Source organism: Polyodon spathula, chromosome 23 (genome assembly GCF_017654505.1).
Source record: "Polyodon spathula isolate WHYD16114869_AA chromosome 23, ASM1765450v1, whole genome shotgun sequence".
Taxonomy (NCBI): domain Eukaryota; kingdom Metazoa; phylum Chordata; class Actinopteri; order Acipenseriformes; family Polyodontidae; genus Polyodon; species Polyodon spathula.
In genome coordinates, this window is record NC_054556.1 from 25342662 (window position 1) to 25357672 (window position 15011).

A 15011-nucleotide genomic window follows, 5' to 3' on the forward strand; every position below is an offset into this window, starting at 1 on the left:
TCCCCAAGATTAAACTAACCACACTGCAGTCAATTTAAAAGAATAGAATGTTGAAAAGTCTATACACATGCATGAGAATAGCCAGATTTATATCACACATGCATCTTTCTGTCTGCAAAGTTTCAAGCTTGTATCATGAGGATAGCACCATTAATTAAAAAAATCTAAATTAAATATTGAGCTGCTTTTAGACATTAGGTTAGTTTCCACAAACCACCTTGGACCACCTGGACCCTGCTATCTGCACTCTCCTTGTCAGCTGAAGCAAAACGGTCTTAATTAAAACAATTTGCAGACATAACCCGATACAAAGAGTTAAGGCCTTTACAATTAACCCAGGACAGCACATTACATGTCTCTGATGTGTGGTAGTGGGTGCTGAACGGCAATAGGCTTAAACTGCTGATGCGGTCGCAAGCTTTACAAACAGGAGAATACATTTCAATCAATGACAAATTGCACCACAGCACTACAGCTCAGATGAAGTCCTTTATGAAAAGACTGAGAACTCTGAAGTACTCATTACAGTACAAATTCACCACAGGGATGGCAATAAAACTCCCACTGCATAGCAGTGTGATCCATTATTGGTTTTACTATGAATTTAATAAGAAACGACTGAGCTTGTTATCTGTACACTGTTGCTAATCAAGCTTGTAGTAAAGCCTGGAACAGGTGAAACTGCTATGCAGTAGGAGTCTTATTTCCATCCCTGCACCAGATAGAACAAGTAATGCAATTCTTTATTTTTTTTTTTTTCTTTTTTTTTTTAAACACGCAGACGTAAAATAAATTAATTTCATCATGCTACCTATATCCATTAATTATAGTCTATTATTGCAAAGTTTTGTTTTTTTTTCTGTTTAGGTTTTGCAAGTATTTCCTCTTGCCAAATGTAAAACCCCCGGGAGCAATCGCTGTGTAGCAGACTGCGCTGCAGCAATGCAGATTGAAGACGGCAACAGCACTCACCAAAGCATCAATAAGCACTTCAGCCCCTTCCTCGCTCTCCTGAAGCGTATCAATATCTGTCAGTTCCTGCAACAGATCTACCACTCCGATGGCTACATGTAACGGATGTTAAGGAGACAGTGCAAACAAACACAAACAATAAAGAAGCGCAGTAATGTTTTAGGAGGAACACTGTTTATTCAGAAAGCTGCTGAATGATCAAAGCTGTTGAATGATAGTTTGCGCTGTTGGTGGTTTATCTGAAGGGGAATGATAACAATTTAAAACAGCTCCATGCAAACACTGCTGTAAAACCGTTTTTCCAGGAATAAAAGGATATCAGTGTTCTCATGGCTAAGTAACCCGAGGAAGGAATGGACTGCATTCAGCTCGACAAGCAGGTGATAGAGGTCTGGCATGGTGGCAATCACATGCATCTCCTGGATAATATCATTCAGATCCAGCTCTGACTCCATGAACCTGACCAGAAAAAAAGAGCGAGGCACAGTTACATATCTATACTAATTTTAAAGAGAATTTCATCAAAAAGAAATACGTGGGTAAAAACATAGACGGCACAGCAAAATAAAAAACCGACTGTTGGACTCTAGTCTTTTTGACCCAGGTCTGAATATGATTTTACTAAGATGAACTCGAGGGTGATGCATTTTTTATTTATATATATATATATATATATATATATATATATATATATATATATATATAGGGCTTCTGTTTTTCGTTTTATTTATTTCATTTTTTGGTGCTTTTTATTTTTAGCTATTTCAGAGTTTTATGTAATTTTTTTTTTTTTTTTTTTTCTGGGCTTTTGCTTTTTATATACTGCATGAAATTGTTTTCGGTTACTTTCCAAAATGCTTGGCAAATTTTTTTTCTGTCACAATCTGTACAGTAACTCGACAGTACTTGCACATTTAAGTTGTACCTTCTTTCCTTTGCTGTCTTCCACAACAAAATACTTATGGTCACAGGCACATTCTTCTGCAGGCTTTGTGTGTCTAGGCATGTTTATTACATTGCCACAATTTGCAATTCTGTTTTATTTCACCTAACTGTAATAGCTTTAAATCCCGTGAACAAGCCTTCTAACTAATCTCGTTTTAAATCTCGCAAGCAGAGTCTTCAATAGAAATGTAGGAATGTGCTGCCGCTTAGTAGTTTGGGGTGGGTTTAATGTATTCAGAACGAAACAATGATAGCTACAAGTCAGGAAGGAGGGGCATTGCCCAACTGCACTGGAAAGGAGTGAAGTCAAGGTGAACTGAGTAACCATTTCCAATGTTTTCTGTCTATACACCGATTTAATTTTTTTTGTATTGATTAAAACAGAAAATCAGAAACCCTAATTATATACTAAGAGTATTCTAAGGAAATGAGTTGGGGAAATATTTAATAAATAGTTCAATGTGTATCTATTATATATATATATATATATATATATATATATATATATATATATATATATATAGATATATATATAGATATATATATATATAGATATATAGATAGATATATAGATATATAGATATATATACATACACACACACACACACACACACACACACACACACACACACACACACACACCGGATTCTGCCAAGTTAACGTAAAGTTGTTGACGTTAAGACAAGTGTGTCTGTGTGTGTCTGTGTGTGTGTGTGTGTGTGTGGGTCTAAGGTAGATAGACTATGTTTACAACAAGGCATGCTTAAAATGGAATGGTAGAGAACAGCACACAGTCACACTAAAGAATGAGGTGACATACTTATTGACTGGTGAAATACAATTCAAAGTTGCTGCAGTCCAGTATGAAAACACAACACAAAATAATAAAATGAACGTAGCTTCCAAAGTAGCACTATAGCATTAAAATGTTCAATACAAAAAAAAAATAAAAAATTGCCGACTGTCTGCTGATTGCAGTGTCTACAAATACAAATGAAACAAAAAAAAATATAAATAAATCAAATCGATTGTAGGGTGACAGGAAAGTCTAATCAACCAGACTGCGCAGTCTGTATCATCTGATTTGAAAACGCTGAACTCCACGTCTTCGTCATCCGAACTGTCATCACTGATGATGCAAGCAACTGTCTGAATCATTAATGCACAGAACAACTGCTTCCAGACAGTTTTTACCCACAGTACCGTTTTATATTTCTAGCTTGCAATTTGCTCTTTCCACATTTTTTGCAGTCATTCAAAATCATTTTCAACAAGGAGTGAAAAGTGCTTCAGTGGCCTGCACATACTTTTCAGGGTTGTCGGGAAACTTAATCCGCAGTTCCTGGTTTTTATAGGCCCTCTTCTCAAACGTCAGAATCATCTTCTTTACAGAGCTTTCATCCACAGGTTCAGACTACAATAAGAACATGTAGAAACTGGTTAACTCATCTCTGTATTGGTGATATTTACCTCCTGGTTGCAGAAAGCTCCCTGGATTTGAAAAAAAAAGTCTTCCAAACTGCTTAATCGACAATGTCTGCATATTAGTTCCATTTTAAAAGCCATCCAGTTAGTGGTAAAGCTGAATGGAGAAGATTACTGACAAGCAGCATCCCCTGAAACTGCAAAGTCTGCCATCAAAGAATCACTGAAGCAGCTATGGGCAGCGGTTAAGAAACGTCTGCATGCTTTATTTCGTGGAGTGAATTTAAAACACCTTTGTGGCTTCCCTTTTAATTGTACAATGCTCATAAATTAAGAAGGAAGCACACAAAGAACATGTAATATGTTTGTTTATAGGAAACACTCATTTGAAATGGTCCGACATCTCTTTAGCCTTAAAGAACCATCTGTCTGAACGGATCTTGCACAAGAGAAGAATAGAGATAACCAGATCATTCTCTTTAGCTGTAGTAATACTGACTCTACAATATTAACCGGCAATTGAAAACAACATTTTAAGCCTCCTCTGTGCATTGGATTTGCAAGCTTTTTCCTTATAGCCTGGCATATTGTTTTCCATTTAATGTATTAAACGTTAGCATAATTTTGGTTACCAATCAGAAAAGCCATTACTGGTGGCGCTCTGTAACTTAAAAAATGACAGCAATGTGTATTTGTTTATGGCATTTAATTGTATACGGAAAAGAATGGGAACAAACAGAGTATGAATTAAATTTGTTTACACATACATTTGACCTGTCTATTTTTAACAATGGGTAACACCTCTAATTAATAATCCGTTTATATAATACACAAGATTCCCCACCTCCAGATCCTCATCGTGGTCCATGAGCTTTTCCAAAAGTTTCTTCTTGTCACTGTTGTCCTCGCTGTCCCCTTCCTGGGGCCAGCCAGGTTCCCTCAGTCCCGCCAGCTTCTGTCTGCCTAGCAGCTCCCCCTCCCCCTCATCTTTGCGGGGACGCTTTGTGCCACGGTCCGGCTGGACAGGGATATAGAAAGAAGGGCCTAGACGTCAGTCACTGAAACGTGGAAAGGCCAAACAAACATGCAGGCTCAAAGCTGCAACAACGAGTAGGCTGTAGGAGCATTTGACAAGTCAACCTCATTTTTGCATGATCTTGATTTAGTTTAGTTAGTTAAAAACTGCCATAGTCTCCTCTAGTTTACATTCAACCATTGCATCAAATACAAAGCAGGATGCAAAACTGAATCACATTTTATTGTATTAAAAAACAATTTGTTACCCTTTATTTGGTCACATTTTCAGGAAACTGCATTCAATTTAGGTTATATTTTAACACGGCCACGAAAACAGCAGCAGTGTGTGAAAAAATAAAATAAAATATTGCCTATATCTAGTAAACCTAGATCTCTTTACAAGCAGCTGAAACACAGCAAAACACAACCTCAGTACCACCAAGAGACTGGTAATTTCCATTAATTCAGAACAGAACGATGCTTGCCCTTCTGCTGAGAAAATGCCAAACTCTAAATTAACACAACGAAAAGAAAAAAAGTGCAAATAAACAGAAAATGCAGTGAAGTCATAAAAGTTAGGGAGCAAGTTGTCGGCTCATTAGAAACCAATTTTACATCCAATTTTCAGTTTAATGTATCTACAAACAGCGCAATCACAGCTTCATTTCCAAGTGGGATTGCTGTTCAGTTTGAAGCCTGGAGGCTCAATGTAGCAAGCTCACTATTGCTGGCATTATTTAGAAGACACTAATAACATGACTTAGTACTAGCTTCAGTGATCTACTGAAAATATGCTTTGCGACAAGAAATCTATGGAGACAATCAGGGGCAGCCAGGATGCACGGATTGTATACAACAGGTAGGTGTTCAGGGTGGTTTAAATTGTTCTGGATGGAAACCTGTCCATTCTAATTCCTTCAGTTCTCCAGCAGTACAGCTCTGAAGAATCATCACTCTTGCGATATTTTCGCTTTCTGTGCAGTCTTGGATGCGAGTTTTTACTTAGTGCATCATGCATGTGGAATGTATTAAGAATGTATTACATTAATATATTTATAGAATGTATGCACTTTATCGACCCACACAGCAAACCAATTAGGTAGTATCCAAGTAAATCTCCAAAGTCACAGTATAACTTTATTTCTTAATGAAACGGTGGGCCTAAAGGAATGCGTTTCAATCAAAATAAACATTACCCCAGATAAGACCGACTATGCAATGTATGCACATTTCTCTCATGCATTTAGTGGTTCTAGTTTTAAAATGTTACCTTATACTGTTAAATTAGAAAGAAAAAAAAAAAATACAAAATTTTAAACATATTTCTGTGCTGGCCAACAAACAAAATGACAGACATATCAGCATTGAACATACGGTTTGCATAGCATGGAACCAAAGGAAACTACTTCCACAAAATCAGTGTTGCTACTCTGGAAACAGTACCTAATCAAGGCCGAGGACTCTGAGGCCTACCCGGCATTTGCGAAGAAATTTCCATTAGACGTTGTGTAAAACACAGAAACAAACTACACGGATACACGGCTTTCATATTTACCTGGTAGTTGAGCAATTCCCCAACATCCATGGCAGATAAATGAAAAGTGTAAAGGTCTGTGATCCAAAATGTACAGATTTTAGCTCCCACAGGTAGATTGAATCAACTAGCATGCCACAGTGCTGTAAGTTAAAACGTCCTATTGACAGTAGTATTGTAGTATAATAGTATAGTACCACACGACCGCACAGCGCACAATGAAGTTCCAGTGTTGTGTAAATAAATATGTAAATATATATATATATATATATATATATATATATATATATATATATATATATATATATATATATATATATATATATATATAGTTTCCTGAAAATGTGACCAAATAAAGGGTAACAAATTGTTTTTTAATACAATAAAATGTGATTCAGTTTTGCAATCTGCTTTTTCACGAGTTGACAAAAGGGGATTTCAGATTCTCTATCATAAACGTGGCTTTAAAAAATAATCATAAAGAATTAAAATATAATGGACTAGGATTTAAATGTTATTATTTTTTTTATTATTTTTTTTAAAAAGCAAAAATCAAATAACAAACTGACCTTGAAATAAATAAATAACTTAACACTAGTGGAAGTGTACATTACATATGTACACTATAAAATGTAAAAATAAAAAAAATACTATGCATAGTTTATATTTAGGTAAATTGGCAAAAATGCGACAACAGTGCTTTTACAGTTAAAACATAAATAAACAGTTCAAGAATGTTACTATTAACACATGCATTGCAGTTCTAGAGGCAGAGTTCAGGAACATATGGGTTGAGAATATGTAGCTGAGTTATCCAACACATAATACACTAGTCGCGGGGCACATCCTGATACATGGGATATGCTGATACTCTCTTTGAGGTTTGTGTAGAAAGATAAAAGCACACTGTTGCTACTGAGTAAGCTGAAGAGAACCTGAAGTAGTCCTATATAAAATGTTACAATTAATATTTAATCGGAAATTACATATTAAAAGCTAAATAATAATAACAATGAATATAGGTATAGGGCCGTCTATAGTCATCATGACAGAATGACAGTTCCATTTGAGGAAATAAGATCTCTCTCTCTCTCTCTCTCTCTCTCTCTCTCTCTCTCTCTCTCTCTCTCTCTCTCTCTCTCTCTCTCTCAAGCAGACCTGCTGTATCCAGTGAAGATGATTTCTGGATAAATGAAATCCCCAGGTACCTCTTTACATTAACATTGACTGTGAAAGCAAAGTCTCTTGTCTTCCAAGCCACTAAGCAACCCAAATTGCCGCTCTTTGAAAAGTGAGCAAATCTGATGACACCTGTATATTTATATAAAGACAAAGATAGAACAGAGCCAGCGGTAGTGTTTGTAGTACCAAGGGTATTCATGGCATTTGTTGCGTAGCACCAGAGTGGGTCTGCATTGGAGGTACCACCATACGACTAGGCATTTTCTTCCCGTGGTGCTTTGGAGCTAATAACCAAACTGCACTGTGATCACAGACAGTTTTAAAACCTATTGTCGAGCTGCACTACTTCAGTACATATGAAGCTAAAGGCTCACGTAGACTCTACTGACGTTTAAATCAAAGACGTTTTCGTGCTTCTAAGAAAATGCTGGTTGTGGGGAAAGTGTGTGGGGATGGCATATCAGTATTGCACAGGCTTTAGCGCATAACGCTTTACCTATGGGCTTTGGTGCACAGCGCAACGCTAATATGCTTCCCCACCTCACATCCCCACAAAAAAAAAAAGAAATTAAGCAAAAATACAAACATTTATCAGTCTTATTGTAGTTTTGTACCTGTAGTTCTCTAGTGTTTTTCTCTTCAAATTCGGTTACGCATGACACCATCGAAGACAGGTCAACAAAGTAAACAACAATTGTCACCAGAGGTCTGAGAAAATCATTAAAGGGCCTGGAGACATTACAACTACTAAAGATTGGTTCCTGTGGTTTAGTGTGTTTTCAGCATCCCTTGATTAAATCATATCATTATGATAGACCTCTGTGTAAATTATTATTATTATTATTATTATTATTATTATTATTATTATTATTATTATTATATTAGCCTTTGATGGAAACAGTAATTATTTCAGCACCAGCTGATAATCACTGTTGGTTTTTTTTGCCATGATCTGCTAAAAGGGGATTTGAATATTTTCAAAACACATTGCTGCCTAATCTTTCATTGGCTTTGCATAAACTAATTGATTTCTTCCTCCACTTCTTTTTAACTATATCTATTAAAGTCTACACTTCACTGCAGTAGAGATTCTTATTAAGTCTTTATTATGGTAAATAATACAGAGGAACTGATATTGACCTTAACCTGCCTTGACACCTATAAAGCTACAACAGAGCTGCTGGGAGGAAAGAGCTTTGTTTATTGCAGTGAGAAGAGCCGCCGTACATGAAAATCACCATTAAAAAGCTCCTATAATCAGCTACAACAGCAGTACATTATACTTCATTGATAATGCAGGAGTTTTCTACTTTACAATGGAGCAAGAACAGATATAACCAAAGGGGAAAGCAGGGCACTTCATTGAGGCGCTGCTTTTTATATGTGTCCGTCTATAACAGGGTTCTCCTCACATAACACGTTTGTTTTGCTTTGTTCTTGACTATTACCACAATGCATAATAGGATAATAAATCTGCAACAATGCTGCGGTACTGTGAGAGTTCTGGGGACCCCTAATCACACAAGTGCTCAGCACTGCACTGTAAACTGCAATACTGTGGGCTTGTCACCTTCTAATACATTATTAATGAAGGTAAGGGGACGGGGACTGGAAAGAACCACCCTTTCAATACAAGCCAATTGCTTCTTAAACAGTAAAAATGGATCTGGGCACACTTCCAGAGAGTACTCTTGAAAATACCTTTTGGAAAAGGACTGTACTGTCATCTTCAAGGTGCAACTAGAGGGTTTAGTTTCTGAAAATTGAGATGAAACAGCAACAGATAAAAGGGAAGCTTACTCTAGAAGCATATGATATACCATTTTGTACTGTGCTGTATTTAGATAACGTCCATATTGAAATGTCTTTAGGTTTTATGTGTATATATATATATATATATATATAATATATATATATATATATATATATATTATATATATATATATGTGTGTGTCGTTCGCATTGAAAACCATTCTGAATGTCTTTGTTTCTTCCAGGAGCCTTGGTAAATATTGAAGTGCCCAAACTGACGCCAACTTCCCCTGGGAAACGTTGCCAGTAACAATAGCCTGAAGGCTCAGGTGATGGTATTTTCAAGTGTGCTTTTGATACCTTTGCACACTCCTAAACTGTGAGAGAGTGGAGGAGAGTGCTGGCAGTTTAATTATGTGGGAATACGAATGGGAGCAGTGAGTGCCAGCATAGCGATAATGAATTCATCCAAGATGCTCACACACACCGCAACAACATACCCCTCACAAACTGAGGCTACTGCAGCCACTGCTGAGGCGCTCTGCATTTATACAGTGCGACAAACTGAAGAAACTCCCAGAGCCTCATCTGCTCATTGTGTCCTGTTCCACCTGTGACAGTCTAATCCTGAAGTCAATCTGAGTTTGTGGAGTCACTATAGCTGCTCCACCACAGTTTAAATTTAATCTGACTGTAATTGCAGAATACTTCAAGCAACCTTATGCACAAAAATAATATTTAATTTCATTACATACCCAAGATTACTAGAAATAACTGACCTTGTCTTTCTTTAAAGTGCCCTAGAATTCTGCCAGGGACACTTAACATGTCGCTATGATCAGTTATCTACAGGTAGAGAATAAATGCTTTGACCCACGGGCAGAATAAAAATAGCCCTTTTTAATTCCTCTTGAACCCACCCAACGTCTAGAGGGGAAGTTAAAATAGAATCGTCAATACACATTGCAGAAAGCAGAGCAGTTTATATAAGAACTGGCAGGTGCTGGTCCGACAGAATCAAAATGGCTCTTCTGCCTTCTGCCAGCAACAGCAATACAGTTCTTATGTTCCCTGTTCCTTCTGGCAATCCATGATTACTCCAAAAATATCCCTCATACACCTTATACTCAAGGAAAAGAGCCCAGGGAACATACATCTAGCTTTTGAGGTAAGAAGTCGGATCTATTCCTAATAACACATTCCAAATAGTGGCGGCGTTGTGATATAAGCGTGCAACAAATCAATAAAAATGTCATGAATAAGATCAACTGGGGGTAAATGCAATTGATCTAAGAGACACTGTATCGTAAAACTCTTGCCATTTAAATAAATAACATGGACATTATCTAGCTCCAAAGAGACACTGTTAGAAATGTTCATAGGCTTCTAACACAAAGCACCCTCATGTATATCTGCCACTGTTTTGATTAGTTGAATTGACCCCATAATTTTTCCTTGTCCACTTTATTATACACAAGGGGACTTTTAAAAAAATGTCATAATAATAAATGTCTCAATAAATGTCTAATAAATGTCTTTTTAAATTTGGTTCCTCAGCTTGATCCCAAATCCTTTGCGCTGTTAGAAATTATTTTAATAAGCCTCTGACATCACTACCTCATCACCCTGTTTTGAAGTTATTTGTCGCACGCCATGTTGGACAAGCAGAAAATCCTACTTAAACTGTGTCATTCTGAACTGATATGCTTTGTCAGGCAGATACAGTGGGCCTGTCACAGCGTCAACAGCTGGGAACTCCTGACAACAAAGCATGGCTCAAGCATGCAAACGGGATGAGATTGTGAATCGTTTATGAGCAAGCTCTGAACACGGGGCAAAGGAGGTCTTTACTGATGGTAAAAACAGCTGTGAACCGTGCTGGTCATGTTGATGCCATTGAACCTTTCATTATATACATTATACATTATATAAGCACAGTGGGGTGATGAAATAATAATAATAATAATAATAATAATAATAATAATAATTGATTTCTTAGGGAGATTATGGGATACTGTACTGGAATTTTAAATCTTCATACCCTTTCACATTTTTTAACAGCAGACATTAATATTTGCCAAACATATCAGCATAACACTTTAATTCAATGTTATAATAATTTAAGCTTAAAGATTAACACTATATACCAATCCAGATGGTGATTCATTGCCCCTTTAAAGCACCTTGTGGCCTAATAGGGCTCTCAAACACAAGTACAGCTGGTACACCAAAGTGTAACCATTAAACTATCCTCCCTGCAAAACTCTGTCCTCAGTGTATGTGTTGCAGGGGGACTTATTAATGGTTGTGCTGAGATCTGTTGGGTACACAGGGGTGCTTGGCATACTAAGTTTCCTGGGTATGGTTACTGAAATGGAAAATGATGTGCAAACTCATTCTTTACAACAAGAATACATGAGTTAAGGTAACTGTAATATTTAAGTTAGCTCACAAGCACATGTTGAAAATGTTAGGTGCATATCAAATATAAACAAACTCACAGACAACATAAGCACTTGGCACAGTTACGACAGCAAGAGTTGACAGCATCCAATAGCAGCGTGTCATTCAAACCTGGGAGAACAGAAGAGAACGTTGGCTTCCTATTTGGCTTCCACGCCAGGGAAATTCACTGATATAAATAATAGATGTATCCTATACATATTTATATAAAGGATGTGCATTCGATCCTCTTTGTAAGATTATTCAGGTCTGTGTTTAACCCTCCCGGTTAATGGTAACATCTCCCTACAGCTGTCACTGCATCCCGATTACACTACTGTGATTAACTTCCAGCACAGATCACTGACCTCACTTGTTAAGCACAATAGCAATGCTTGGTTTCACACTCTGCATTTAATACAGAGTTCTCATTGTGGAGGATGTTGCCAAGCCGTTGTACCCTGGAGGACAGAGTTGTCAGAAGTGACTTATCTGTGGTGCGATTCCTTGACTCCAATCCAATTTTGCCAATCCAACACTCCCCAGTGGTACCCCAGCCAGAATTGGCACAGCCAGGATTCAGACTAACAAGTTCCTGATTGCATGACTTGCATTTTATGTGGGGTTTTGTTTCACTAAATGATTGCATTTGCTCCAGCATAAACTAGTCACTTTATGTTTCAAAAACTTTTGTTTGTCATAATAAAACATTTAAATTGGAAATAAAGCATCATCACACATTATCACAGAGCCTGATCAACCTCTCCAATTTTACCCTTCGTCCTTTGCTCTCCAACACTGTATTAGCACAGAAGAAAAAGAGCCCCAAAGCCACTCACAAACACAGCCCTGCCTTAGATTCTGAAACACAAGATTGTGTGTGCTGCTGTGACTGATGCAGTCGATATGTTCCATAGAGAAACATTATAAATATTTATTGCAATTAAATATGTATGGACAGCTTACACACACCTTAATTATTTAGAAGCAGGTAAACAATATCTATCACACTCAAGACGTATTGATGGAAGTCGCTGAGGCTGTATAGTCCAGTAACAAAGCACAAAAAAAACCCCATGTGTAGAATGAACAGCAGATTAAAACAAGAAAAGGTTTCAAAGGGGCGAGCTGCTTTAGATTCAAAGTCTAAACTAAGCATCCACTGATGTTTTTGTGGTCAATTATCTATTTCCAAAACAACTAATGTATAGCCAGGAGGAGGCTGGGCGAGAACCAGAGACCCCCCCTGACCCTAAGCAGGCATCTTAACCACTGTGCAAATGAACCTTTGTAGTTCTAGAGCTTTTGACCTCCTAGCATTCCGTGTGACACATGTCCCAGTTCTAGGGATGAGGATCAGGCACTTGAAAAAAACTGGCTAAAAAAACAGAACCCCTTTAATTGCAGAATTGCCTGTTTTGCCTGTAATGCCTTACGTGTCCAGCAGGAGGTTTAGGAGCACTAGCAGCTGGCATGTGTGGTGATAGACTATGCCCAGCAGCCAGGCAATATTGCATTTGAATCTCAAACAAACGAAAGAGGCAGATTTTAAATTAGAAATACTCTGCTGGATATACTTGTGTTGTCACAGGGTAATTTATTCCTAAATACCCTCAGCCCCCTGGGTGATTCACTAAAACACCGACTGAACCAAAATTAAATTAGGCAGCAGCTTCTGTATTGGCCTTCAGTCCCTCTGAATCTTAATGAGAGAGGGATTTTAAGGAATCTAAATGTCGTCTCCTGGGTGTCCCGCATTAGAGCACGGCACAAAAGGAGAATTTTGTTGATGAACAGATATTGTTGCACAGTGGTAGTTGGCGGCCCAAGCATTCACATTTTCACTTTCAGCTTACCCTTTAAAGGCTCTTCACATCTGATTCAGAATATAATGAGTAATTGTATTCAGTATGCATCATGCTATTTGCCATATTTGTTCCATAGCCAATACAGCTCGCAAAAATATGTGACTTTCTGACTCAGCAAGGAATTAAGCTATTTATTTACAATTAATCCAAATTGGACTGCAACAGAATTTAACTGAACGCTTCCTAATCTCATGACAGTAGCTCCACCAAATCACCTTAATCTTGAATCCCTCCCTCCCTTTCTGTCATTCCTGGACCTTTAGCAGAGACTGACAATTGCATCAAGTCTCCAACAGTGAATCAGTTGTATTCACCAAACTCATTTTACTTGTAAAATAAAACCAGGCATCTGGAACAAGTTAATTGCTGCACTGTGCCAACCAATCCCAAGCCTATAGAAACGACTCTTCCATTCTTTGAGTGTGCACTGGCCCCCATCCTGCAAGTTCTAATCAGGATTTTAACATACAGTACATTTTTCAAGGGCTCATTTACAGCAAGAATGACATTTTTTTAAATATTTATGCAATTAACCTGGCCACTTTATGCAGGATCCTTTGTCCATTGTTTAAAGTAATTAGTGTGCATATCCGTAAGTCACTAACAGAAGCTGAGAAAACAGGATTAAGGTTTTTTGCTGCCACTATAAATCTGATCAGTTCAACAGAATTATTAACTTGTATAGAAATCCCTAAAGGTGATTATCCTACCAGACCCTGTTCTTATTTAATAATATTCCTTTCCTGATTGTATTTGGCTGTGCACAAAATGATTTAATTTAATTCTGCTGCTTTCTTTTCAAATGGAGCAATATCATTTCACATGAGAATAGAGAGCTGATTGCAGTAATCCACAAAGGGCACTGATTATTATGTCATATTAGAGCTCAGTGATTTCGAATGCAGGCTTGAGTTTTTCACAAGCATGTTTGAGAAGCTTTATTAGGCATAAGACTGTGGTCTTAACTAACGAGGGTGTGTAATAAATACCCAAATGACACAGTGAAAGCTAAATGTATGAACAGCCTGAGAATGCTGCATGCAGTAGCTGCTGTTTTGTAAGGGCTGGGTTCGATTTGCACGTTGACGCATTTCTTCTCACAAATTGAGAAAACATCAGTTTTATATACAATAAAAAAAAAACAATAACAATGAGAATTCTAGCATCTAGCATCAGCACTTTTTCATATTCGGTGGTCCTGAGTGAATGTGTCCAACAGCTCCGGTCAACTCTCTGCTCAAGTCTACTCTCTTGTCCTTCTTTCTGTCACGTCTCTAATTTCCTGTGCACATTTACCAAGATAAGCTTGAAATGCCTGTCACGTGACAGTGACAGACTGGGACAAACTAGAAGTGATAAAACCAATCCATTTTAACCAGCTCTTTATATATAACTCCCCTTCCAATTCCATATAATCCAACCTGGCAGACGCAGCCAGGTTACTCAGAGCAGGTAATACAGGGTGCAGGGAGGTCACTGAGGCAGACTGCTGAGGAGTGGGAGAGCCACAGTGCATGGTGTGGGAGCAGTCATAAATAATCTAAATCAGGAGCCGGAGGCATGCTTATTTATTCTCTCCCAGAAATGCATTAGGCTCATGGTATACTGCTCACATACTGAGAGGGAAATGATTGATGACCAGAAAAAGCAGAGATATTTCCTATTTGAATTAATTCAGTAGTGGTAACTAGTTAACACATGTTCATTTAAATAATAATAATAATAATAATAAGTATTATTAATAGTATTATTATAATAATAATAAATTTTTCCTATATTGGTTTGGAAAAATTCATTTAAGAGTAATATTTGTTTGTTGGACTATTTTCAAAATGTACAAAGCTTTACATAATGAACTAGCACTTGGATGAAAA

At 37.4% G+C, this 15011-nt stretch overlaps 1 protein-coding gene and 1 long non-coding RNA gene across 2 annotated transcripts in view; one reads left to right on the top strand and one right to left on the bottom strand.

Annotated features, from left to right (window-relative positions):
* LOC121298498 (beta-catenin-like protein 1) overlaps positions 1 to 6114 on the bottom strand; it is a 30801-nt gene extending 24687 nt beyond the window's left edge. The window contains 5 exon segments of the mRNA XM_041225642.1: positions 973 to 1070; positions 1292 to 1431; positions 3225 to 3331; positions 4187 to 4360; positions 5915 to 6114. Of these exon segments, the coding sequence (XP_041081576.1) occupies positions 973 to 1070; positions 1292 to 1431; positions 3225 to 3331; positions 4187 to 4360; positions 5915 to 5944 (549 nt within the window). The 5' untranslated portion in view covers positions 5945 to 6114.
* Positions 4913 to 10300, top strand: LOC121298499. Its single transcript, XR_005947285.1, has 3 exons — positions 4913 to 5218; positions 7050 to 7097; positions 9073 to 10300. It is a non-coding gene; the product is annotated as an uncharacterized LOC121298499 (long non-coding RNA).
* The last annotated feature ends 4711 nt before the right edge of the window (positions 10301 to 15011 follow it).